The sequence below is a fragment of the Oryctolagus cuniculus genome, chromosome 8 (genome assembly GCF_964237555.1).
Source record: "Oryctolagus cuniculus chromosome 8, mOryCun1.1, whole genome shotgun sequence".
NCBI classification, from domain to species: Eukaryota; Metazoa; Chordata; class Mammalia; order Lagomorpha; family Leporidae; genus Oryctolagus; species Oryctolagus cuniculus.
This window is the reverse complement of record NC_091439.1, coordinates 13673720-13700307: the sequence shown is the minus strand read 5'-3', so window position 1 is coordinate 13700307 and position 26588 is coordinate 13673720. Positions and strand designations below refer to the sequence as shown.

The following is a 26588-nucleotide window of genomic DNA, read 5'->3' as shown; positions in this document are numbered from 1 at the left end:
AGTGGTAAAAACTACATTTACACTGGAACCTTCCAACTTTGATATATATTTAGTAAACAAAATCTCAAATGAAACTTCATTTAACAGCTGAATATAAAGACCATAGCTCGGCCGGCGCCGCGGCTCACTAGGCTAATCCTCCGCCTTGCGGCGCCAGCACAACAGGTTCTAGTCCCAGTCGGAGCGCTGGATTCTGTCCCAGTTGCCCCTCTTCCAGGCCAGCTCTCTGCTGTGGCCAGGGAGTGCAGTGGAGGATGGCCCAAGTACTTGGGCCCTGCACCCCATGGGAGACCAGGAGAAGTACCCGGCTCCTGGCTTCGGATCAGCATGGTGTGCCGGCCGCAGCACGCCGGCCGCAGCGGCCATTGGAGGGTGAACGTACGGAAAAAGGAAGACCTTTCTCTCTGGCTCTCTCTCTCACTGTCCACTCTGCCTGTCAAAAAAAAATTTTTTTTTAATTTAAAAAAATAAAAATAAAAAAATAAAGACCATAGCTCTATTTTTTAAAATGACAATTTTTAAAAGAAAAAATACATCCTGATTGCAAATTTTCCTGAAAAAAAAGTATGCCTAGTCAAAAAAGGCAATCCACTAAAACCTGACATAATGGTGCATGAAAGGATAAAAGAAAATCTTCATAATTCTCACTCCTCTCAAGCATAAAAACGTAGCCAAGAGAGTACAACAAAATCTTGCTCTTACCTTGGCTGGGGTATGAATCCATATGGCAGGGTTAAGAAGAATGTGATCACACAATTGCTTGAGTAGAGGCATCCCATTCTGCAGATTACTGAGATATTTTGAAAATGCAAGGCAAAGTTCAAGTACTGCTCTGCTGACATGGGATTTGGAAGACTGCAAAGAAAAGTAGCCCAAAGGTCACTGCCTATTCAAGGCAAGGTAAGTAAATTACAGCTGTCAATACCAGAAAAAAGTTGGTCCACAAACTATGTTCAAAGTTAAAGATGCCATTAGGCTCATCATCACATGTCATTAATGGATGAATGGAAGCAAGATGAAACAGCAGAATGTAATTTTAATTTAGGTAATTTTCAGTAACCAAAGAGATATTTCTTTACCACCTGAGAGAACAAGTACAAGGCCTGCAAATTAAGAAGTAAAAAACAGTATTTCCTACATTACCTTTTCAAGGCTGTATCCTATTACCAAGAAGCCCTTACAGGCAAGCATTTGCTCCTGCATGGCAATTGAGTTCTTCAACAACTCCATGATGAAGGCCAGCAAGGTTGAACTAGAATAAGAAAAATGGCAATGGTTTAATAAAACATCTTTGGGACTGGCACTGTGGTATAGTGGGTAAAGTTGCTGCCTTCAATGCCAGCAATGGGCACTGGTTCAAGTCCCAGCTGCTCCACTTCTGATCCAGCTCTCTGTTATGGTCTGGGAAATCAGAAGATGACTCAAGTACTTGGGTCCCTGCACACACACGGGAGACCTGGAAGAAGCTCCTGGCTCCTGGCTTCAGATCAGCCCAGCTCCGGCCATTGCAGACTTTTGGAGAGTGAAACAGTAGATGGAAGACCTCTCCCTCTCTCTCTGCCTCTGCCTCTCTGTAACTCTGCCTTTCAAAGAAATAAATAAATCTTTAAAAAAATTCTATTGTAAAACATATTAGGTTAGATAGATGTGCTCTTCTATTTATGTTAATAAAAAGTTCTCCATTGGAAGTAGTACCAAAACTGCTTCAACATCATTTCATAACTAGATTTTTAATGTAAGATTTGTATGTATTAGAATATTTCATATATTGGGGCCAGCGTCGTAGCTCACTTGGTTAATCCTCCATGTCAGCATCCCATGTGAGCACCGGGTTCTAGTCCCGGTTGCTCCTCTTCCAGTACCGCTCTCTGCTGTGGCCCGGGAGGGCAGTGGAGGATGGCCCAAGTGCTTGGGTCCCTGCACCCGCATGGGAGACCAGGAAGAAGCACCTGGCTCTTGGCTTCGGATCGGTGCAGCGCTGGCTGTAGCAGCCATTTGGGGAGTGAACCAATGGAAGGAAGACCTTTCTCTCTGTCTCTCTCTCTCAGTCTATAACTCTGTCAAACAAATAAATAAATAAGAATATTTCACATACTTTATCACAACCATTAATAAGTTAGAAACAATATGATCACTATAGTCCTGAAGTTTTACTTAGAAAATGCATTAAGTTTGTATTCCTTAAATAAATGTTTTTTGGGGGGGGGGAGTTTGAAAAGGAAAAAAAAAAGTACTATGGGCAGGTCTGCCTTGTGGCATGGCAAGCTGGGCCTCTGCCTGCAGTGCAGCCATCCTATCTGGGCACTGGCTCCTGCCCCAGCTGCTCCACCTGCAGTGCAGCTTCCTGCTGATGTGCCTGGGAGGGAGACAAAGTGTGGCCTGTGGCTTGGGCCCCTCCAACCACAGGGGAGACCTGGGGGAAGTTTCTGGCTTTGACCCAGCACAGCCCCCAGCCATCTAGAGATGGAAGATCTCTCTGTGTTTCTCCTTCTTTGTTGTTCCGCCTTTCAAATAAATAAATAAATCTTTAAAATTAAATAAAGTACTATGGAAATACTTGAAGAGGTTCCATTATCTCTTCCTTTTATGTACTGTATGCTGCAGTGTTTTCCCAGAGCTTTGTTTCACGGGGCATTAAATTTCACCTGAACACAGGCCAAGAACGGAGCTCAACTGTGCTGTTGTCATAACTGTGGTCTTCAGCACTTTATTTCCACACCAGGATGGGAACTGGAAGACTTAGAAGACATAATCACTCTTTAACCTGGTCATCCTGTTTAGCTTAGAGTCCCCAACCTTTTACACCAAGGTGTTCTAAGGCTCTTTTGACCCAGTTGAAGGACATGAAAGTAGTTTCTCACACCTACCGATGCAGATTAGCTATGCTTAGAATACATCTGTAAACAGGAACAGGGAGATACCTCTAAAAGTAATAGGAGAGTGCTCAGGTTTTTTGTTGTTGTTGTTGTTAGGATTTATTTATTTATTTGAGAAGCAGAGTTGCAGAGAGGAAGAGACAGTGAACCATCGCTGGTTCACTCCCCAAATGGCCACAATGGCTGGAGCTGGGCCGACACAAAGCCAGGAGCCAGGAGCTTCTTCCAGGTCTCCCGCATGTGTTCAGGGGCCCAGGCACTTGGGCCATCTATTGCTGCTTTCCCAGGCCATTGGCGGGAGCTGGGAGTGGAGCAGCCAGGACTCAAGCCAGCGGACATATGGGATGCCAGTGCTGCAGGCAGAGGTTTAACCTACTACACCACAGTCTCAACCCCATGTATGCTCAATTTTGACAATGAGAAGAGAGAGGTATCAGGAAGAGGAGAAAGACTGGAATCCCAGTCATGCTGGTGTGGCAGACCTGGAAGTCTCAGCTCTCCAAACTGAGTTCATTCAGAAGAAATAACGGAGGTGGCATGGACTGATGAGGGAACATGCAAAGGTCCACACATCACCACCTCCAGGAGGCAACACTGCAAAAATGCAGTGTTAGAAAAGTGCTGGCTGTGGCAGACCAAGGTCTGAATTCCAATGCCACTAGTCACTGGAGCTATATCCTTGGCAAAGTTACTCAATTTATAGTTTCAGTTTCATCATCTTTAAGATGAACAAGATTTGAGTTTGTTGATCATTAAATGGCATAAGCAGAGTCAAGAGTCTAGCCCAGTGCCGAGCACAATGCAGATACTCAATACAGATATGTGCTGTATCATTATATTAGTGACTATTGTAGCTGTAAAGAATATAGGCTAAAACCACTCTGTGAGCAGTCCATCCAGAAGTTTGCCCAGCCGAGGAACCAGGACCTGACCCATGAAACTAATCTTCCTGGCTTCAGCACCCTGCTGGGGTCCTTGCTGAACACTCCTATTTTATTTTCTTGCCCTGGTACTCTTACTCACTGAGAGAAATATTGAGATGAGTTTTGTTTTCTTAAATTAGAAGTGCTAAGTGGGAGTTGTATAGAGGCAGACAACAGAATTATTAAATAATGCTCTAAGTAGGGATGTGGTTAAGACACACCTCATGTCCCACTTCAACAACTTGGGTTCGATTCCCAGTTCTGGCTCCTGATACCAGCTTCTTGTTAATGCAGATCCTGGGCAGTGGTGATAACTCAAGTAGCTGGGTCCCCACTACCCATGTGGGAGACCTAGATTGAGTTCCTGTCTGTTGCACACATTTGAGGAGTGAACTAACAAATGAGTACACTTTCTTGCACTGTCTCTCTCTGCCTCTCAAATACATTTTTTAATTTAAGAAAAAAAAAATGCTCTAACAAAACAGCCTCAGAGGATTCTAAGTGTCCTCCTTGTTTGCATTCTCAGGCAAAGGTTGAAAGCCCAGCAGGCATGGGTGCCTTGAAGAAACACTTAAAATGGGGGGTGCTTGGACTGTCAGTCTCAGCAAAACAAACAGCTTTCAACCCTATAATTTTCTGAGATCAATTTAACTGGTATTCAGAAAGTCTATTACTCTTTTAGAATCCTTCAACTCAACATAAATGTTGGCCAATGGAAATGCTTGGAAAATATGGTTTGAGTTGTCATATTTTCTGGGAAACTGAAATTTAAACAATAAATTATTCCTTTTGGCATCAAAGGTATTTCTTAAAAAAAGAAAAAGAAACAATATTACAGGGGCCAGCACTGAGGCTTAGCAGGTAAAGCCGCTGCCTGCAGTGCCAGCATCCCATATGGGTGAGTCCCGGCTGATCCATTTCCAATCCAGCTCTCTGCTGTGGCCTGGGAAAGCAGTAGAAGATGGACCAAGTCCTTGGGTCCCTGCACCTGCGTGGAAAGACCCAGAGGAAGCTCCTGGCTTCTGGCTTGGGGTCGGCACAGCTCCAGCCGTTGCAGCCAGTTAGGGACTGAACCGGCAGATGGAAGACCTCTCTCTCTCTCTCTCTGCCTCTGCCTCTCTGTAACTCTGCCTTTCAAATAAAATAAATAAATCTTTAAAAATAAATAAATAAAAGAAACAATATGACAAAATATATAATATAGAGAAAAATGAGCAGTGCTCGAAAAAAGGAATGTAAATAGCTAATGAAGATATGTCAAGTTCTTTTGGATGGAAGGGTCATAGATGAGAAAGTATGTGCAGCTTTGGCCAAATGGAGCTAACGACACTGAAGTAAACAAACCAAGGCATACACCCTCAAAATACTTTCGGAGCCTCACTCAGTGGCATAGCACGTAAAGCCGTTGCCTGCAGTGCCAGCATTCTGTATGGGCACCGGTCAGGTTCCGGCTGCTCCACTTCTGATCCAGCTCTCTGCTATGGCCTGGGAAAGCAGTAGAAGATGGCCCAGGTCTTTAGGCCCCTGCACCCACGTGGGAAACCCAGAAGAAGCTCCAGGATCTTGGCTTCAGATCAGGCCGGCACTGGTCGTGGAGGCCATTTGGGGAGTAAACCAGCAGAAGGAAGACTCCCCACCCTGTAACTCTGCCTTTCGAATAAATAAATCTTTAAAAAAAAATACTTTAGGGTTCTAGGATGATCATGTGTGAATTTAGCACAGAAGTACATGAAGAAAAGATGAAGAAGTAATCTGGAGAAAAATTTGAGTTGCTGAACACCAATCTAAGCAGTTTGTTCATTATTTCAACAGGAATAGTGTAATCATCCATTTTTAAAGACTTTTAAAACTGCATAAGGAGTACAACCATGCTCTACTCCCCAAAATATTTAAAAATACACCGAAGATAAAGGGGTTTAGGTCAGCCATTACCACCTTCTCAAAGGTTCTAGGAGGATCCCACAAAGAGAGAGCAGGACTGACAGCTAACCTCCTGCTCCTTGCTCCTCCACAATTACTTTCTGCCAGCAATTACAGTAAAGTTGAAAGAACAGGCAAACAAAAAAAAATCTATGAAGTATTATGTCAAGAATAACTTCATTTCAATATTTTAAAATACAGTTGATAAATATTAGATTTAATAGCTCATTTCATCATTAATTATTTGGTCCTCGGCATCAAGTTGTGTATAAATGCAGATATCAAACAAAGAATCTCAAAAGTGGAGAATAAAATTTCATTTAAATTCTTGAAATCATAATGAAACATAACTATTTTACCACAATTTCAACAGAATTATGGTCAAATGATATTCACTTAGACATCCTCTCCAACATTTTATAACTTATCCTAGGAAATTTCCTATGCCTCTGACTCGTGTTAGACTAAACATTATTAACACAAGACACAAAATTTGACAAAAGTATAGTCTAATGGTAAAAAAACTGAATCACCTCTTACACTACACCATTACAATTTTTTACTTTCTTTTTTTTAAAGATTTATTTATTTATTTGAAATGCAGAAATACAGAGAAAGAAAGAGAGATAGAGATATCTTCCATCCACTGGTTCACTCCTCAAATGGCCACAATGTCCAGGGCTGGGCCAGGCCAAAGCCAGGAGCCAAGAGCTTCTTCCAGTCTCCCATATGGGTGTAAGGGCCCAAGCACATTAGCAGGGAGCTGGATTCGAAGTGGAGCATCCGGAATTTGAACTGGCACCCAAATGGGATGTCAGGACTGCAGGCAGAGGCTTAACCTTCTATGCCACAGTAGTGACCCAAAAATTGTTGGCTTTCAATTACATATATATAATCAGTAAAAAATATTTAAAATATTAAAAGTTAAATTCTCATAGTAAATCACTGCCAAATAAAAATTTTAAATATTGTAAAAATTACTTGAAAGTGTATTCATTTTTGAGACATCCACTGTCACCATTTATACTTTATTCCAAAACAACTTTATTATGTTTTTTAATTATTACATTCATAAATTTTTATTTTATTTTATTTGAAATGCAGAGAGATAGGGACAGAGAAAACATTCAGAGAGGAAAACATCTTTCATCTGCTGGTTCACTCCCCAAATGCCCTCAACAGCCTGGGCTGGACCAAGCCAAAGGCAAGTTCCTGGAACTCCATCTGGGTCTTCATGTAGGGAGCAGGGACCCAAGTACCTGAGCCAGGTACTTCCTTATCCAGGAAGCTGGATAAGAAACAGAGTGGCCAGGACTCAAAACCAAACACACCAATATGGATGCAGGTGTTCCTAGTGGGAACTTAACCAATGAGGCAAACATCTGTCCCGACTGTTTTTTAGAGCTTCCACTTTTCCTACTGAAAAACAAGAAAGTTGATCTGGATATCTACTTCTGTTTATATTTCATTAAAATATTTTGACTTAACGGCCAAGTTGAAAGGCAAAAAAAATGTTGTGCAGCTCAAAAGCAATGGAAGTAACTCACACCAAATTAAAGAATAAAATAAAAGAACTCACCAGATACTCAAGTCGACCTCATCAGATAAATACTGCCTATAATCCAACTGTGCAAAAAGTGGAAACAGCACTTGTACACCTCCAATTGAATGCATAGCACTTTGGATGGAATGTGTTAAAACTGCCTTTACATCCTTGCAAAACAGAAAACAAAGTGAAGATTTCACCAATTTGTTTTCTAAGACAAAAATAAAATATATCGACATATGCAGGAAAACTAAAATGTGACACTACATGTGTTTAATCGGAACTATCAAATAGATCTCAATAATATAGCAAAAATTACCATTAAAAATATTCTGAAAATATCACAGTTAGTACCTGGAGCATGAGTGCATGTGGTGAATGAACAAAAATTGAAGGGTTGTCCTTGGGAGATGATTCGAGGCAAAGCTGGGCATCTGTAGCCCGTGGGTTGTAAGTAAATGCAATGGCACTAGAGAGTTTGCCATCATACAATAGAAGTTTGTGATGTTCTGCAAGGAAAAGGTCACTTTCTGCTTTGAATTTAAATGTACCCTATAAGTAAATAAAAAAGAATAGTTAAGAAACTATGCTACAAAAGAAACATCTAAATACAAATTGTTCCAGATATAAAAATTTAAGGAGATATATTATTAATTTTTCTAAGTATAAAGTTTACTACTCTTAGAACTGTTTTCACACCATCCCATTTATTTTGGTATACTGTGCCTCCATTTCATTTCCCTAAAAATATTTCCTAAGTTCCCTCATGGCTTCTACTTCGGCCCAAAGGTTGTTTAATAACATGTTGTTTAACTTCCACGTATTTGTGGATTTTCCGGCTTTCCTTCTACTATTTACTTCCAGTTTCATTCTACTGCAGTCAGGAAAACAAAATCCTATGATGTCAATCTTCTTAACTAAATTAACACTTGGTATGTAGCCTAACACATGGTCTCTCTTGAAGAATGTTCAACATGCACTTAAAATGTATGTGCATTCTTTATTGCATAGAGTTCTGTATATGCCTGTTAAGTCCACTTGGTTTATATTTTTGTTCAGGTCCTCTGTTTCCTTATTGATCTTCTCTCTGGTTATTACATACATTACTGAAAATTCAGTGTTGAAGGCTCATACTATCATTGTGTTGCTGTCTTTCTCCCTTCATTTCTGTAAAGGTTTGCTTCATGTGCCACATAGGATAACATCACAACAGCTTTAACTTGTGTAAGTTCACAGTAGTGTTAGCATAATGACAAAATCTCCTAATGACACATTTCCCAGATGCTGTCCCAAATGTCAAACAACACAAGATTGTATTTGGACATTCTGATTCATATTCATTATATCTTCTTGGTGAATTAACCCTCATATCATTATACAATGTCCTGCTTTGTCTCTTATGACAGTTTTTGACTTAAAGTACATTTTGTCTGATACAAGTACAGCCACCTCTTTTGGTTACCATTTGCATGGAGCATCTTGTTTCCTTCATATGTAGGCTACATGTAGCCTTAGATCTAAAGTGGGTATCTTCAGCCAGCACTGTGCATAACGGTTGTTAAAGCCCAGCCTGCAGCTCCAGCATCCCACCTGGGTGCCAGCTGCAATTCTGGCTGCTCCACATCCGATCCAGATTTCCACTAGTACATCTGGGAAAGCAGTAGAAGATGGTCCAAGGGCTTGTGCTCCTGTACCCACAGTGGGAGACCCGGATGAAGCTCCTGACTCCTGAGGCCGGCACTGTGGCACAGCTGGTAAAGCCGCCGCCTGCAGTGCCGGCATCCCATATGGACGCCGGGTCATGTCCTGGCTGTTCCACTTCTGATCCAGCTCTCTGCTAAGGCCTGGGAAAGCAGTACAAGATGGCCCAAGTCCTTGGGCCCCTGCACCTGTGTGGGAGACCCAGAAGAAGCTCCTGGCTCCCAGCTTCAGATCAGCGCAGCTCCAGCCATTGCAGCCAATTGAGGAGTGAAACAGCGGGTGGAAGACCTCTCTCTCTGTGTCTCTTTCTCTCTCCATATAATGCTGACTTTCAAATAAGTAAATAAATCTTTAAAAAAAAAAAAAAGAAAGAAAGAAAGAAAGAGAGAAAAAGAAAAAGCTCCTGACTTTGGATCAGCTTAGTTCCAGCCATTGCAACGATTTGGGAAGTAAAGCAGCGGATGGAAGACCTCTCTCTGTCTCTACCTCTTTCTGTAACTCTGTTTTTCAAATAAATAAAATAAATCTTTAAAAATAAATAGAGTGACTGTCTTATAAACACATTTTTTTTAATTCTTTTCTTTTTTTTTTTTTTTTTTTTGGACAGGCAGAGTGGACAGTGAGTGAGAGACAGAGAGAAAGGTCTTAACTTTTCCGTTGGTTCACCCCCCAATGGCCGCTGCAGCCGGCGCACCGCACTGATCCGAAGCCAGGAGCCAGGTGCTTCTCCTGGTCTCCCATGCGGGTGCAGGGCCCAAGGACTTGGGCCATCCTCCACTGCACTCCCGGGCCAGAGCAGAGAGCTAGCCTGGAAGAAAAGCAACCAGGACAGAATCCGGCGCCCTGACCGGGACTAGAACCCGGTGTGCCGGCGCCGCAGGTGGAGGATTAGCCTATTGAGCCGCAGCGCCGGCCCCAGTTAATCTATGTTCTTCAATTGGGGAGTTCAATCTTTTTAAGTAAAAAACTACTGATAGACGGGCCAGGGATGCAGCACAGTGGGTAAAGCCACTGCCTGCAATGCTGGCATCACATATGGGCACTTATTTGTGTACTGGCTGCTCCACTTCCGATCTAGCTTCCTGCTAATGGCCCTGGAAAAGCAATGGCCCAAGTGCTTGGACCCCTGGCATCCACATGGGAGATCTGGAAGAAACTCCTGGCTTCAGACTGACCCAACTGTGGCCACTGTAGTCACCTCTGAGATCAACCAGTGGATGAAAGATTTCTCTTTCTTTATTTCTCCTTCTCTCTCTGTTACTCTGATTTTTAAATTAATAAATAATTCTTTAAAAAAAAATACTGATAAAGAAGAACTTAAGGAATACTTTGATAACTGTTTCCTGTATGTCTTAGCTATTTTGTTCACTTTCCTCTCTTCAATTCTTCCTAGGAGTTTCACAGATTTTTTTGTAGTGGCATGTGTTAAAGTAAACTAAAATGGAGGCCAGGTCTGAAAACCTACTGGGCAAAGTCACATGGGCCTTGAAAATAATGTTAACTTACTTATAGTAGCAAAAGTGTTTATTCATGGAATGTATGTACATATTGGGCATTGTACATTTCTCAAACCTTGGAGTCAGATTGTATACCACCATCCTGATTTCCTGTCCTAGGTTGATTTTCACGTAATACTTGCTTTTCTATCACAGCCACTGTCAAAAACTTAGCTGTGCAAAGACACAACATCATCAAAAGAAACAGAGCATGAACACTGAAACTTGAACAAGCAGTTTGCAAACTACCTCCTATAAATCAAGTATGCTATCCTTTCCTCAAAAGTTTAAAGTACCCTTTAGACTACTGAAACTTCCTTGTGGAATTCCTGATTACCCTGACCTCAGTTTGGTGCCTCAAGATAAATCTCCCATGTATAATCCACCTTCAAATTCAGGTCAACTAACATTGGCTAAGTAGTGAACATTAAAGTACCTTATATCCCAGGCCCAACTGATAAATGGCAAATATCTGAGCTGCATTGAGAGCTTCACTAAACAGGTAAACTGCTGTCATCTGGCCACAGAATACTCTATTAGCATCAGCGGTTTCTGAGGAGCCCAGGAAACACTTGTCAAAAGTCTGTGAAAGACAAAGATTTCATTAAAGAAAAAAAAATAAGAAAGTATAACCTTTAGAAATAATAAAAACCCTTATAGGTATAAATATTTTGTCCATTCTAAACTTTATCTATACATATCAAATAATTTATTTAGCATTTCACTTCATTCCTTTTCATCTGGAGTAGAGATCAGTGAAGACATCATACAAAAGGAGGCAACACACATTTCCCAAAGTACAATCAACAAAACTTGACAACCAAGTGGAGACAAAAAAGGAGAAAAATTATGATGGCTGTGGAGGTTCATAGTGGAACAACCAAAACTCCAGGCAGAAGAGCAGGCTTTGATACAAGGAGGAAAATACTGACTCAGCTTTAGGACATACGGAATGAGTATTTTTTTTGAGTCCTTGAATTATGAACATTATCACACTTAATCAGCACAAGAATCTTCTTTTGTAAGTACTACTTTACTCTCATTTTTCAGGTGGATAAAACTATGGTAGAAGAAAAACCTAAGGCTTAATGGATATGGTAAGATCATAGAGTCAGTAAGCAACAGACCTGGGATTCAAACCTGATACAACATCATGAGCTCTTAACAGTCGGATTACACAACATGCACAAATGTAAAACAAGGATACAAAAGAAGTAAATGGTGGATGGTATGTATTCATGTTCCCTATTTTTTTTACGTTTTCTATTAGAAAAATGGTTTTAGGAGAGAAATAAGGATATTTTTAATTTAATTCTATCCTCTGAATCTCTTTTTGAATCCTGAACATATGATAGTTATCTGTAGACATAAATATGCAACATTTATAAGCACACATCAACTCATAAAAATGATCAGAAGTCTGTAACAGAACTTCTATTTATTTTCCTCAATGAAACAATGATGCAAACACCATCAAGATACAGTTGCTGTTACCTATAAATTCTTATCTCTACTCTATCCAGGAGAATTTTACTATATGGATTGAGTAATATATAACACAGTACCAAATTCTATTTATAACATACTACAAAAATTATGATTATAAAAATCCACCACGGTTGTAGTCCTAAATTTATATTCAAGTTCTAAAACAGTTTCTGATTTGAAAAGTTTATGCTTTTAAAATAACTTCCTTCCACTGGAACATTTTGGAACTACTTACATCGCTGGTGTTGACAAACCATGTTATTTCTCCATAGGAAGCCAGCTCACCATTCACATAACATCGAAGTTCACTGTTCTTCCATCGGTTATAAATGTGTACTATAGTTACCATATACCACTGAATAAGCAAAACATATAAGGATAATGATACTGTAATTATATCGATAATAAGTTCAAATAAAATGATGCTACAATTAAACCTAAAAACAAATAGTCAACTTCTGTAGCATTTATTTAGGGAGGCTCTCAGGGATGAGAAACTAATCTCCAAATTATTTTGCCCATTTCTTATTATGAAAAGTTTCAAACAGTCCTCCAAAAAGCTGAAATTCTAGCATACTTTTTCAAATCTCAACATTTTTCCATATTTACTTTATGTATCTGCCTACTTGCTACAATTCTGTTGACCAACAACCTTTAAATTTTAAGGTACAAACACACATCAAATTTACACTATCAAAATGCACGTATTTGCCACTATACTGTCTCATGGTATTTCCCTTAAACTCTGCAAGTAGCTAAATATCCAACCTCTTTATGATCCAAAGCAGTTAAGAACTGTCCAGAGATATACCACTTCATTTTATGAAATAGTAAAGAAAGTTGTGATTTAGCACAGGTTATGCAAATATCACTAAAACAAAGCATATGAACAATGGCATAGTTTGTGAACATAATTATGTCTCAGTAAGATCACATACCTTTTGTGGCTTGAAATCAAATTTCACACAGTGTTGAAAGCCTTTTCCTTTTGACTTTATTGATGTTATAATCAAACACCCTCCAACAAAATGAGCAGAATAACCAAGACCTTTGCTGGTTCTGAAACTATGAAGAGTAAGTTGTCATTGTACCTCCTAAAGAGTCTCATTTTCAAAGTAAGAAATTAACACTAATCCATTACAAAAATACGTACCAATACAAGTAAGGTTTATCTTTATCTACATTGATGTTATTTACAGGATCCATTCTAAGCCAGGTGTGAAATGTAAAACCATTCTGGTATGGCCATTTGGCTATAGGAGGTAATGCAATAGCCTAGAGGAAAGAAACTTTCAGTTACTTGTGGGGAGCAACTCGGACTAGACTAAGTTACTGGAATTAAGACTTATTTTATGCATCTGCTCTCCCACAATATGGCGCTGGGAGAGGAGTAAACAACTTTTACACAGCTGCCTCCAGTTCGACCAGTAACCTGCAGGAGCTGATCCTGCTCCTGATTGGAGGAGAGCAGCGTACTCAGCGTGTGGGTAGCAGAGTTGGGATTGGTGGAAGAGGACTATAAAGGAGGAGAGAGACAACATGCACCAGGAACATCTATCTGAAGGAACATCTGAGCAGCCCCCGAGAGAGCCGGCCGGCGGTGTGCCGCTCCCCCGCGGAAGTGGGGAAAGTGGCAGGGGGAACCACCCTTCCACGGAGGTGGAAGGGACAGTAGCCAACCCGGGAAGAACCAGCAGCAAACCCGGGGAGGGCCGAGCAGACAAAAGAACAGCGCAGGGTCCTGTGTCGTTCCTCCACGAAGAGGGGGAGCGACAGCTACTGACTCACATGAAAAACTTTACTACTGAAACCACCAAAAATGAGACTTTATAATGCTGCATGCATTTTCTGTTGTAAATTACTTTAAACATGATTTAAATTCTTGGAAGAAGACTGTCAGTAACTTGAATTTTCCCAAATACATAGTAATACTGTTAATTAAAGAAACAGAGTATATCCTGCTGGACACAGAAATCATGCCTGCTTCAATTCTTACAATAAACATATCCAAAGAGGTTCCAATTAAAAGAACTTCTTGCTGAGATGTTAAGGCATTAGAATAGAGAAAAATGGACAAAATGCAAAGAAAAATGTTTAAAAAGACAGCTTGGTATTTGTTTCATCTTTTAATCCACAAATATGAAAATTAGTTCATAACCATTTTAAACTGTATTCAGAAGTTACTCTACAAATGGCTTTACCATTTGGTTTAAAATTTCACTTAAAAGTTCTCAGTACACAAAGATAAATGCAAGTAAGTAGAATGGACACACTAGAGTCTCAGAGAACTGTAAGTAATAAATGGGAGGGGGATTAATATCATGTGAATACCTTTTTTTTAATGTCAGAAGCAAATGTTAGGCTCAATACCAAAATAGTAAAGTTACTTAGGAAAGCTTCAAATCTAAAATATCTTTTAAGGGAAAATTGTGGAGTAGAAAAAAGAAGTAAAAGGCATAAAACTTTCCAGGGGTTGACACTGTGGCATAGGTAGGCTAAGCCTCTGCCTGCAACGCTGGCATCCCATATGGTGCCAGTTCATGTCCTGGCTGCTCTTCTGGTCCAGCTCTCTGCTTATGGCCTGGGAAAGCAATGGAAGATGGCCCAAGTGCTTGGGCCCCTGCACCTACATGGGAGACCCAGAAGAAGCTCCTGGCTCCTGGCATCAGGTCGGCCCTGCTGTGGCCATTGAGGCCTTTTGGGGAGTGAACCAATGGATAGAAGACCTTTTTCTCCATCTCTCCCTTTCTCTGTCTGTAGCTCTACCTCTCAAATAAATAAAATCTTTTAAAAATACATACATAAACTTTTCAAAGAAAGTCCTGTATTGTGCATGTAACATTAAAATATTACAAATGTCCTTGAAAAATACAATCATATCTATCTTCAGACAGAGCCTGCAATGTAGGGTCTAAAAAGCAAACACAATTTTATGAGAAAAAAGAAAATACTGAGGCTAAAGGGGCGTTCTCATCACAGATACCTTGTGGCCCGGTTTCCAGAAAGAAGGAGTTAGTGCCACAACATGGTATGTGACATAGTTCACAGCAACACTGTCTATATTTTATAAAGAATTAGAAGACAGGATCCGAGAACTCCAACCACAATGAAGTTACAGGAAGATGGAAATGCTAGCCATGCTGATTTAATCAGCACACTGTATGTCCATATAATGAGATATCACACCATGCCCCATGAATATGTATAATTATTTCATGTTAAAAAATAGAAAGAAAAAAACTACCACTGTTACCAGAAAAAAAAAAAGATTTTATGAGAGAGAAATAAAAATGAATGACAGATCAGCTTATTAAAATAGATCTAGATATCTTTTAAAGAAAATTTTTTTTTGCTTGGGTCAAGTATGGTGTTGCAGTGGATTAAGCTGCTGCTTGGGACACCCATTTCCTGTATCAGAGGGCTGGTTTGAGTCTAGCTATTCTGCTTCAAGCTAATATGCACAATGGCAGATGAAGGCTCAAGTAACTGCGTCTCTAGCACCCACGACAGTTATTTGTGCCACAATGCTGCAGCCATCTGGGAGTGAGCCTGCAGAAGGAAGGTTTCTGTCTTAGCCTCTGTCTCTCCCTCTCTTTGTGTCAGTGTGCCTTTCAGATAAACAAATACATAAATCTTTTAAAATATTTTTCTTATATTAATTTTTAAAAGTCTTAATGTATATAGTATGTAATATGCTTCTGTAACTTTTTTTTAAAAAAGATTTATTTATTTGAAAGTCAGAGTTACACAGAGAGAGGAGAGACAGAGAGAAAGAGACAGAGGTCTTCCATCCACTGGTTCACTCCCCATTTGGCCGCAATGGCCACAGCTGTGCCGATCCGAAGCCAGGAGCCAGGAGCTTCTTTCAGGTCTCCCACATGGGTGCAGGGGCCCAAGGACTTCCTACTGCTTTCCCAGTCCACAGCAGAGAGCTGGACTGGAAGTGAGCAGCCAGGACTAGAACCAGGGCCCATATGGGATGCCGGCGCTTCAGGCCAGGGCGTTAACCCACTGCACCACAGCGCCAGCCCTGCTTCTATAACTTTTGAAACTTTACAGATATCATAGCCATAAATGTCTTACTTATAACCTGATCAACAGCTTATAATTAAGCTATGATCAACATAATTTGAAAACTCACAAGCCACAAAACTGTGTGTAGTTAAATTTCAAAGAGTTACTCTCCATCTATATATATCAGATATAAAAGAAAGGGAGATAGGGAAATTTAAAGCTAGAGAAAGTTGTTCAGCAAGACAGATGTGAAGTTGTCACACACAGAATGCAAAGATAAATTCATCACACATCATGACTATATGTGTGAGAATTAGGTTTTTATTCCAAGATTAACCCAAGCTTGCTTGAATGAGCAGCTTTCTCCACTACATTCAGTCTCTGTTTCTTCACCTTCTAAAACAGGAAAAAATAACAGACAAAATTATAAGATTCAGTTACTTGTGCAGAGAAGCTTCTACCTAACCCAGTATCTGCCAAAGGTGTTTACAGAACTATACTTTGAGGAAGCAAAGGAAAGGAGAATGTCAAAGGATTTCCTCATTAGTATCTACTTACTGCAGCACTCTTTCCTGGAAAGTTGAAAAAGGCATCAGGGCCGTACTTCTGAGGCATATGCTTTAACACAGACAGCAACTTGCCAGCATGTGGGGGCTATGAAAATAAACAATTCAGAAACCACAGTGTTCAGCGAAGACAAGGAGTCATCTTTCTACTATAATAATAATATAAAATACAATAGAATAACCAAGTAGTGATATAAGCTAAAAAGCATATAAAGTGACCAAAAAAGCTATTTTCAACTATTTTTAGCATAATAAAGGACGTAACAGGGATGGGAAATATTCACTGTGCAGGCTGCATAAGGGTCTGGCCCTGCCAAAGCAACCTCAGGTGGGATTTGAAACTCAATGACTCTATATCAGACTAACACTTAAGTTCGTGATTTTGTATGGCCTGCAAATGATGTCATCAATATCCAAATGCACCTCGGCAGGAAAAGGGCTCCCCACCTGTTTTGGCATTCAGTAACTATGAGCCAATACTGAGACAACTAGCTGTCCTTCGCTGCTCCTTCTAAGTGGAAACAAGAATTTTCATTTTGGTTGTTGGTTATTTCATAGGTTATTAGAGACTCATGGACAAGAGAGAAAAAAAATCAAGTGAATGCAACATTACCACTGTACACATTCCATGCAACAGAGGCATACTGTAAGATGAACACAGTAAGAAAAGTTTAATGCATTTTAAAAGTCAGAAGAAGTGATCATTAAGATGCACTCTAAAGGACAGAAAAGGTCTCTATGAGTAGAAAGAGGGCAGAGTAGACTCAGTGACAACACTTTAAGTATGAGGGAGAAGGGAAGAAGATGTAAAACGAGGCTAAAGAGATAGAGCCATTGCAGGCCATGTTGAAAGTTTTGGTCCCTTTTTAATGGAAACAGAAAGCTACATGAGCAAGTACAACATAACAGTGACCATCTAGTGGTTAAAAGCATGTATTGTGGAGTGAGAATAAGTTCTGATACACTTCCTGTGTGACCTAGGGCATGTGAAAATGAGTTCTGATCCACTTCTTGTGTGACCTAGGTTATATTCCACCGCCTCAGATCCCTCCTTGGTAAAATGGAGATAATAACGTACCCCACAGGGTGGCTACGAGGTTAATGTACCACAATATTTTAAAGTATCTTTAGCATTGAAACACTGAGAATTATTTAAGGATTCGTTACAGTGTTAAAGAGGGGTGGGGTTAGTGTAGTTTGTATTTTTAAAATATTTTTTGCTACTGTGTGGAAAGAGTTTCAAGTGTCAAGGAACATGAAGTGTCTTCAAAAAGCTCATGAAAAATGCATATTATGAAAAAATTATGCATGGGTTTTTTTGTACCAAAATAAGCTTATCTTTTAATTATATTTTCCATAAAATTTTTTAAGTAGCCTCATAAAGTGTAGTAACAAGTGCCTACAATTATACTGACTTTCAAAAATTAAAACACTTTCTTCTTATGGCTACTGATTTTAAACATACTGACATAAGACAAAGTGAACTGCATATTGCTGAGTGCTAGAATCTGACATAAATCGTTTTGAGATTCTTAGACTATTTTTGAAGTAGATAAGTTACTTGTAGATCAACTATAATTCCTACTGAAAAAAAAGAAAAAAAAATCTTAAAACTAGCCTTAGAGGATAGAGTGGCTGATACTCCAGGGCTAGTCTAACCCTTCTGTTCAGGTCTGGCTCCTCTAGGGTCTCAGACACAGGGTGAGAAGTGCCACGAAGACAGTGGTCTCTCCACAGTGTCTAGTATGATCTCTAACAGTCTGTAGCTCTCTATTATTAATTCTGTCACTACTCTGACTTATAGCTATCAGAATGTTAGCTCTATCTTACTGAGTTTTAAGGTAAGCATGAACAGTCTGGTACTGAATCCTCACTCCAGATTTCTGGAGTTTTTCAGTATAGTTTTTTCCTCTGCAGTACTCTGCCCTCACACTTCTATCCATTTCCAACTTTCACAAGTTGAAATCAATTCTGATGACAGAATTAGTAGACAAGAGCATTAAAGCAACATATTATTATGCTAAATATTGTCAGAAATGTAAAGCATTTAGTATTTAGGTTAGTTTACCCATTGTCCTTTATCTCCTTGAAGTTTACTGAAGAATAGCTTAAGTTCTCGAACTGTCAGATTATAGCTAGCCAGCACTCCCAACATGTCAACTAAAAGATCTGGAAACAAAAGAAAAAAGAAAACAATTCATCTGCTTTTGTTTCTTAAAGATTTAAAATACACTATGCTTCCATAAGGCTTTGGACACTAAAGTAACAAGCTATATGCTCAAATAGTTCTTAAATGTTGTTAAATGAAAAAATAAAAATTCAGTATTTAAGAATCAAACTACTTTTTCACACACATTGTACTATAGAAGTCACACCTGCTAGTATATGGTCGACTTTTTCGATCTTTCCCAGCACTTTCTCAACAAGGCCTACTTCCGTGCAGACCTGAAGGTTGCGTATGCTTTTCTTCAGAATGGCTGTAAACATGCTCCATATTTCAGCTTGGCAAGTGACATCACATTTCTCCAGCAGGTCCACCATGCAGATGATACTCTCACCTTCTTGGATAATGAAATTCATTTCCAAATCAAACTGCCCTCCAACCAGCTTCCGAAGGAAAAAAACAAACAAAAATACAATGCAAGTATTAGTACTTCTTCAATGTCACTTACAGCACACTCCTAAACTTTAGATTAATAGTAACTACCCAAACCCTACCCACAACAAGAAAAAACATTTGTGAGCGGAAGAAAGGGTTTGGTGGGAAGTATCACTATGCTCCTAAATCTCTATACATGATATACATGAAAATTTGTCTACCTTTAAAAAAAATAAAAAAGAATAAAAATTTCATTATCTAGGGGCAACAATAAAAAAAAGAAAAAACACAGCTCCAAAAAATAAAGCTTCTAAAGAAATCTCCAAATGTACATAGCATAGAACTGTCAAAATGTTTTTAAACAAATTTAGAATGTCTTAGGTAAATCGCTGCCTACTACCCTGTTATTAATAAAAATCTAAATTAACTTGATAAATGCTTTGAAATCAGTACTTCATTTGTGAGTCGCCAACTCAGTAGAGTATACACAGCAATTTAAAGGTCTTTTACTGCCTAAACAGGGTGCAACCGCAAAACAAAAATAACAAGATATAAAAGGCTCAGAGTGAACATAAAATTGGGGTTTATATTTGCCAAATTTCTGGTTTATTTTACCTTTTCATCATGATCCCTCGACTTTCCTGCTGATTATCTCTATAACTTACAAATAATTAGTCATACACACAAGGTCAGTAGTCAAGAAAATTTATTTTATTGGTTTTTTTCTCAGAAAGTCCATCTAGAGAAAGTTATGACCAATCCACAACTTTAAAAAATAAATAAATAAAAATAAAATATGATAAAATGTTAACAAGCTTTTGATAGATCAGATATGAACACATGGTTCACCCACTTTCTCTCTGAACACCTCTTGGCTTTTCATTATGCATCCCTAAACCCAGAAGGAGGGCAAGAACTAATAGAAAAGAACTTTACAAAACAAAATCAAACAGCTCAAAAAATAATAATAGACACAACCAAGGCCAGTTTCCCCGGGGAAAGCAAGGAAGCTTCAGACCTGGAAATAAATTTGATACATGTGCCATGTTCTGCCAAAAAAAAATACAGACTGGAATGAAACTGCAAAAACAGAAATGAACAATGTAAGGATCAGCACCCACGTGTGGGAAGTCAGGAACTCCAGGCAAGCACAATTGTAAAGATACTTAGTTCTTCTAGTGCAGCTCTGGCAGACTTTTAGGGTACAATTTTTTTGTATCCTCAGTACAGGGAGCATAAGGAGATGACAGCTAGGTTTTTGCTACAACAGTGTTGGTGGGACTGAGTCAACTCTCCTAGTTACATGGTCTTAGCTATGAGGTATACATGCTTGTTACCGACTTCTCCTAGAATGTCTTAGGTGAATCTACCTACTACACTGGTACTAATAAAATCTAAATCAACTTGATAAATGCTTTTAATTCAATATTTCATTTGTGAATTACCAACTCAGTCAAGTTCACACAGCAACATAAAGGCCCTTTGTTACCTTCTCCTAGATACTGTGCAAGCCATCTCATATCTATGAAATATTATATTCTATTGGAACTAGCAGAAACAAGTTATACTGCCTATAAACATACCATCTGTAAATTCAAAACATATACAACTCAAATACAAACCCTGAGCAATGAGATATCTCGTTTGTTTTTGTGAATGTTATTTGTTTAAATTTTTTATTTTGAAACAATTTCAAATGTTCAAAAAAACCTGCAAAAATAAGAGTTCCTATAAATCCTTCACCCAGTTTCCCCTTACATGTAATACATTACATAATCATAGTACAATCATTAAAACCAAGACATTAACATTTACAGTACTATCAACCAAGCTACAGATCTTACTCAAATTTTGCCACTTGTCACACTAATTCTCATTTCCTGACCAAGGAACCAATTCAGCCTCCCCTTCCTCTCCTCCAAGCTGTGATTGTTACACAGGCATTCTTTGATTCTCATAACTTTGATATTTGAAGAGTGCTTGCCAAATATTTCATAGAATGACTCCCAATCTGAGCATTTTTTCACGTTATTTACTTTTGGCAAGAACATCCCAGGAGTAACATATGTCAGGGTGTTATTCCAGATGGTATCTGATGTATCTAACTACTGGTGATCATTTGGTTAGAGTGGTATATGTCAGCTTTTCCACTTTAAAGTTACTATTTTCCATTTTTGAAGTGAGTGTCTTGTGGAGATCACTTGATACTCTGCAAGTATCTTGTTTCTGATCCTACTTTTAAGCATCCATTGATGACTCGTGGCTGTTATTTCTACCACATCTGCCAAATGGTGGTTTTCTCGTCCCATCACACTTTCTGTATTTATTAAGTAGAAAACACTTATTTTGATTTAACAAAAAAAAAAAAAAAAAAAAGCTTACACATCTGAAAAGCCAGCATCATGCTAAAGAAAAAAATGAAAATAATTTTCATGAAAGTCAGGATGAAAACCAGTATATAATATCACCACTACCAGTTAATATTATTCTGGAGACACAGAGTCCATTTAGTCAAAAGAGGGCAGCATGTATAAAAAGCAGAAAAGTCGGATTTAAATGACAATTATTTTCAGATGATATATATCTGAAAAACCCCAGAGCTTCAACTGAAAAATTATTACAAATGAGAAAAGAATTTGGTAATTATTCACTAACACAATGAACAATATAAATCAACCTCAAAAGTATTATATTAAATTTCAGAAGCAGAACACAAACAGTTACCTCTAGTACAGTTTTATGAATAGAGCAGACCAGGAAATGTAAAACTATAGGGACAGAATCAGATCAGTGGTTGCCTGGGGTTAGGGATCACTTCAGGATACAAGCAAGGTTTTTCTAACTGTCACAGAAAAATATTTTAAGAATCATTTAATATATTTTCTGTTAAAAAATGACAGAAGAGAAGTAGTCCTGAATATTGAAAGCATACCACAACATGCATGCATAAAGGGACAGATCAACAGAACAGACTAAAATGACAATGTCTGTAAACCAAATGCTCAGCGGAATGTGGCAGACAATGGCTTAAAGGTCAGAGGGGATCACCTTACACCAGAAGTCTGAAATCTACATTCCTAATTTGACTTTGCCACTTACTGGCTGCACAACATTCTGCAAGTTACTTCTCACCACTAACCCTCAAGTTTCCTTGTGGATGATTTTTTTTAAATGAGGGCACCTGTTCCATAAAATGGTGAAGAAAGCATTTAAACTAATAGGGTGTTCTATAGATGTCTGGTTGGCACTGCTGGAGGTGGTGGTTAATATTACATTTTATAATAATTATGTAGGAATCTATAATTATATAAATCTATATTTGTATATTATTATATGGTGAGAGATATCTAAGTAGGACAAAGGTGATTTAATTAAACTTGTAGGGACAGATAGACATATCTTAAAAATATACCAGATTAACTGATCTCTGATACCTTCACAAATTTCCAAATGGATCAAAGATTTAAATCTAAAGCTAAAGTTATAAAAGTACTGAATGAAATAATGAGACAAAATATTTTGTTATCTCAAGTGACAAAAGCTTAAGAAAAATATTTTTGAGTCTATAGGACTTGTTGATAACCCTGATTACATCTAATTCAAAAAATGATAAATGGTAAACAATATGCTAAGAAAAACCAGTTCCAGTTCACATCTTTTTTTTTTTAAAGATTTATTTATTTATTTGAAAGTCAGAGTTACACAGAGAGAGAAGGAGAGGGAGTGGGAGAGAGAGGGGGGGAGGGGGAGGGGGGAGAGGGGGGGGGAGAGAGAGAGAGAGAGAGAGAGAGAGAGAGAGAGGAACAAAGAGGTCTTCCATCCACTGCTTCACTCCCCAGTTGGCTGCAATGGCCAGAGCTGCACTGATCCGATGCCAGGAGCCAGGAGCTAGGAGCTTCTTCCAGGTCTCCTGCGCAGGTGCAGGGGCCCAAGGACTTGGGCCATCTTCTACTGCTTTCCCAGGCCATAGCAGAGAACTGGATCGGAAGCGGAGCAGCCGGGAATCAAACCGGTGCCCATATGGGATGCTGGCACTGAGGCAGCAGCTTTAACCGCTACACCACAGCACCAGGCCCCTCTAGTTCACATCTTAATGTAAGTACAAAAACCTTCCTGTGGGCCAGTGCTCTGCCATAGCAAGTAAAGCCACCACCTGCAGTGCTGGCATCCCATTTGGGTGCCAGTTAAAATCCCGGCTGCTCCACTTCCAATCTAACTCCCTACTAGTGCATCTGGGAAAGCAGTGAAAGATGGCCCAAGCGCTTGGGCCCCTGAACCCACGTGGAAGAAGCAGAAGAAGCTCCTGCCTCTTGGCTTCAGAACAGCCCAGGTCTGGCCATTGTGGCCATTTGGGGAATAAGCCAGAGGATGAAGATCTTTCTCTCTCCAACTCTGCCTTTCAAGTAAATAAATAAATCTTAAAAAAAAAAAATCCTGAAAGAAAACTTTAAAAAAGGTAATTTAGACAAAGGCAATGAACAACAAATGAAATTAAAATGGTGATGAAATATTGAAAAAAAACTCCACTTTGCTCCCAAAATTAATAAAAAGTAAAACTACATTAGTATATAATTTTAACATTTTACAGGCAAATTTTAACTCCTTAATTACTTGTAAAAACTAGTATGTAATATGAGCAAGGACTTGAAGAAGTAGATATTCTCAATATGTTACTACTGTTGAAGAACCAAATATACACAGACAGCAATGTCTATCAAAAATTTCAAATTCTAAAATCTCTTGTAACAGCAACTTCACAACTAGAAATATATATTATAGACACAAATAGCAAATAATGCTAGATATAAGAACTTTCTTTTATTGAATAGAAAACATTTAAAAAAAATCTCTCCTAAAAAACATCAGATGGTAATGTCTACTAAAATTGTATGTAACTAATTATACAATGAAAAATGGGAGTGCTTCAAAAAGTTCATGGAAAACTCAAGTTAAAAGATTAATTTATTTTGTTGGAAAAAATTGAAATCCATCATTTTTTCATAATATATAATATACAACTTCCATGAAATTTTTAAGCCATTGAAGAGAGTGAGGCAGCTAAGGGGGCAGTGTATGGCCCAGCAGTTAAGGCACCCAGACCCACTATCATGGTGCCTGAGTCTGATACCCAACTCTAGCTCATAACTACAGTTTTCTGCTAATGCAGACACAGGGGGCTGTGGTGATGGCTGAGCAGTTAGGTTCCTGCCATCACACAGAAGACCTGGGTTAAATGCTTGCCTCACAGCCTGTTGCAAGCAACTGGAGAATAAACCAGAAGATGGGAGCTTTTTTTGTCTGTTTCTTTCTGCCTTGCAAAAAAAAAAAAAAAACAATGAAACAAATTTTTAAAAATACAAGCTTCAAGGCCGGCGCCGCGGCTCACTAGGCTAATCCTCCGCCTAGCGGCGCCGGCACACCGGGTTCTAGTCCCGGTCGGGGCGCCGGATTCTGTCCCGGTTGCCCCTCTTCCAGGCCAGCCCTCTGCTGTGGCCAGGGAGTGCAGTGGAGGATGGCCCAGGTGCTTGGGCCCTGCACCCCATGGGAGACCAGGAAAAGCACCTGGCTCCTGGCTCCTGCCATCGGATCAGCGCGGTGCGCCGGCCGCAGCGCGCCGGCCGCGGCGGCCATTGGAGGGTGAACCAACGGCAAAGGAAGACCTTTCTCTCTGTCTCTCTCTCTCACTGTCCACTCTGCCTGTCAAAAAAAAAAAAAAAAAAAAAAATACAAGCTTCAAATCGCTTAAGTAGCCAATTTTGACAAATTACTCACTGAGTAAAAATTAATTCAGTACAATAATGATGACACAGTACAAAGGCATTATTCAACTATTTAACAGCCACTACAATGCAGGCACCAAGCAATCAGAGCACACGCCAACCTGCCAGAATGGGCCCCAGCCGTAAATCTCAGAGGCGGACACACTGAGGTACGTTGGCCTTCACACAACATTCCTGAGCAAAAACTGCCAGATAGATTGAACACATCTAAAAACATTCACAAAATACAAACTTCCATTACACAATGAATTTACAAAGTCATACAACACATTTTTCCTATATGCCACACCCAGGGGAACAGTAAAACTGTAATGCATAAGGCAGAAAACCACAGCCCTTATTCACAGGAATCAACACTGAATTTTACATTCTGTAGATTTTTTTAACTGCTTATTTAGAAAATACTAAAATTCTGGTTCCCACAATGCAAATCCATCTCAATGAACATACACGAAAATGACAAAAACTCAGTACTTCAGCCAAGTCATTTTGAGAAATACAAATTTTATAACATCAACATGATAAACTTGGGACCAGCGCTCTGGCACAGCAGGTAAAGCAGCCACCTGCAGTGCTGGCATCCCATATGGGAGCCAGTTCAAGTCTCAGCTGCTCCACTTCTGATCCAGCTCTCTGCTATGGCCTGGGAAAGCAGTGGAGGATGGCCCAAGTCCCCACGTGGGAGACCCAGAAAAAGCTCCTGGCTCCTGGCTTCAGATCGGCATAGCTCAGGCTGTTGCCACCATCTGGGGAGTGAACAAGCACATGGAAGACCTCTCTCTCTCTCTCTCTCTCTCTCTCTCTCTCTCTCTCTCTGCCTCTCTGTAACTCTGTCTTTCAAATAAGTAAATAATTTTTTTTAAAGTGTTAACTTAAAAATAGTTTATTTCTAAAGCAAAATGTGTTTAATAGGAAATTAGCATGTAGGAAAAAGTATGCCAATTTTCAGGATCTAAATGAGATTATTGGAAGTTCTACAAAAAGCAGCTGCAGGAAGAAAAAAAAAAAAAAAAAAAACAGCCAGATGGGAAGCCCAGAAGAAGCTCCCAACTCCTGGCTTCCAAGCAGCTCAGCTCCAGCCATTGGAGCTATTTGTGGAGTGAACCAGAGGATGGAAGACCTTACTCTCTGTCCCTCCCTCCCTCTCTCTGTAACTTTACCTATCAAATAAATTAAAAATGAAAATGAAAATCTGTAAAATAAAAAAGAAAATAGTTAAGGAAAATTTTGTATAAATGAGTACTGGGATTATTTTTTTCTAAGATTTTTATTTACTTAAGAGGTAGAATTATAGACAGAGAGAGGGAAAGGCAGAGAGAAAGGTCTTCCATGTGCCAGTTCACTCCACAAATGGCTGCAACAGCCAGAGCTGGGCTGATCTGAAGCCAAGGTCTCCCACATAGGTATAGGGGCCCAAGCACTCAGGCGATCTTCCACTGCCCTTCCAGGCCACGGCAGAGAACTAGATAAGAGGAACAGCCAGGACTCGAACCAGAGCCCATATGGGACGCAGCACTAGAAGCAGAGGCAAAACCCACTATGCCACAGCACCGGCCACATGGAATTCTTAAACAAATGGTAAAACAGAATTTAAAATGTAGTATTAGAGAATAATTGATGTGGGACTGGTGCTGTGGCAAAGCGGGTGAGGCCGCTGTTTGCAATGACGGCAACAGATG

The 26588-nt window shown here is 39.4% G+C and overlaps 1 protein-coding gene across 6 annotated transcripts in view; it reads right to left on the bottom strand.

Moving 5' to 3' along the window:
• The window catches only part of LRBA (LPS responsive beige-like anchor protein), a 747733-nt gene that overhangs the window by 626452 nt on the left and 94693 nt on the right, over positions 1-26588 (bottom strand). For all 6 annotated transcript variants that reach the window (XM_051819347.2, XM_051819345.2, XM_051819348.2 and 3 more), the window contains exons 3-13: positions 18906-19137; positions 18599-18699; positions 16523-16618; positions 13104-13225; positions 12889-13015; positions 12186-12305; positions 10899-11045; positions 7620-7817; positions 7299-7432; positions 1144-1252; positions 703-855 (exon numbers count right to left, since the gene is read on the bottom strand). In XM_051819347.2, the coding sequence (XP_051675307.2) occupies positions 703-855; positions 1144-1252; positions 7299-7432; positions 7620-7817; positions 10899-11045; positions 12186-12305; positions 12889-13015; positions 13104-13225; positions 16523-16618; positions 18599-18699; positions 18906-19137 (1539 nt within the window). The remainder of the gene's footprint in view (positions 1-702; positions 856-1143; positions 1253-7298; positions 7433-7619; positions 7818-10898; positions 11046-12185; positions 12306-12888; positions 13016-13103; positions 13226-16522; positions 16619-18598; positions 18700-18905; positions 19138-26588) is intronic.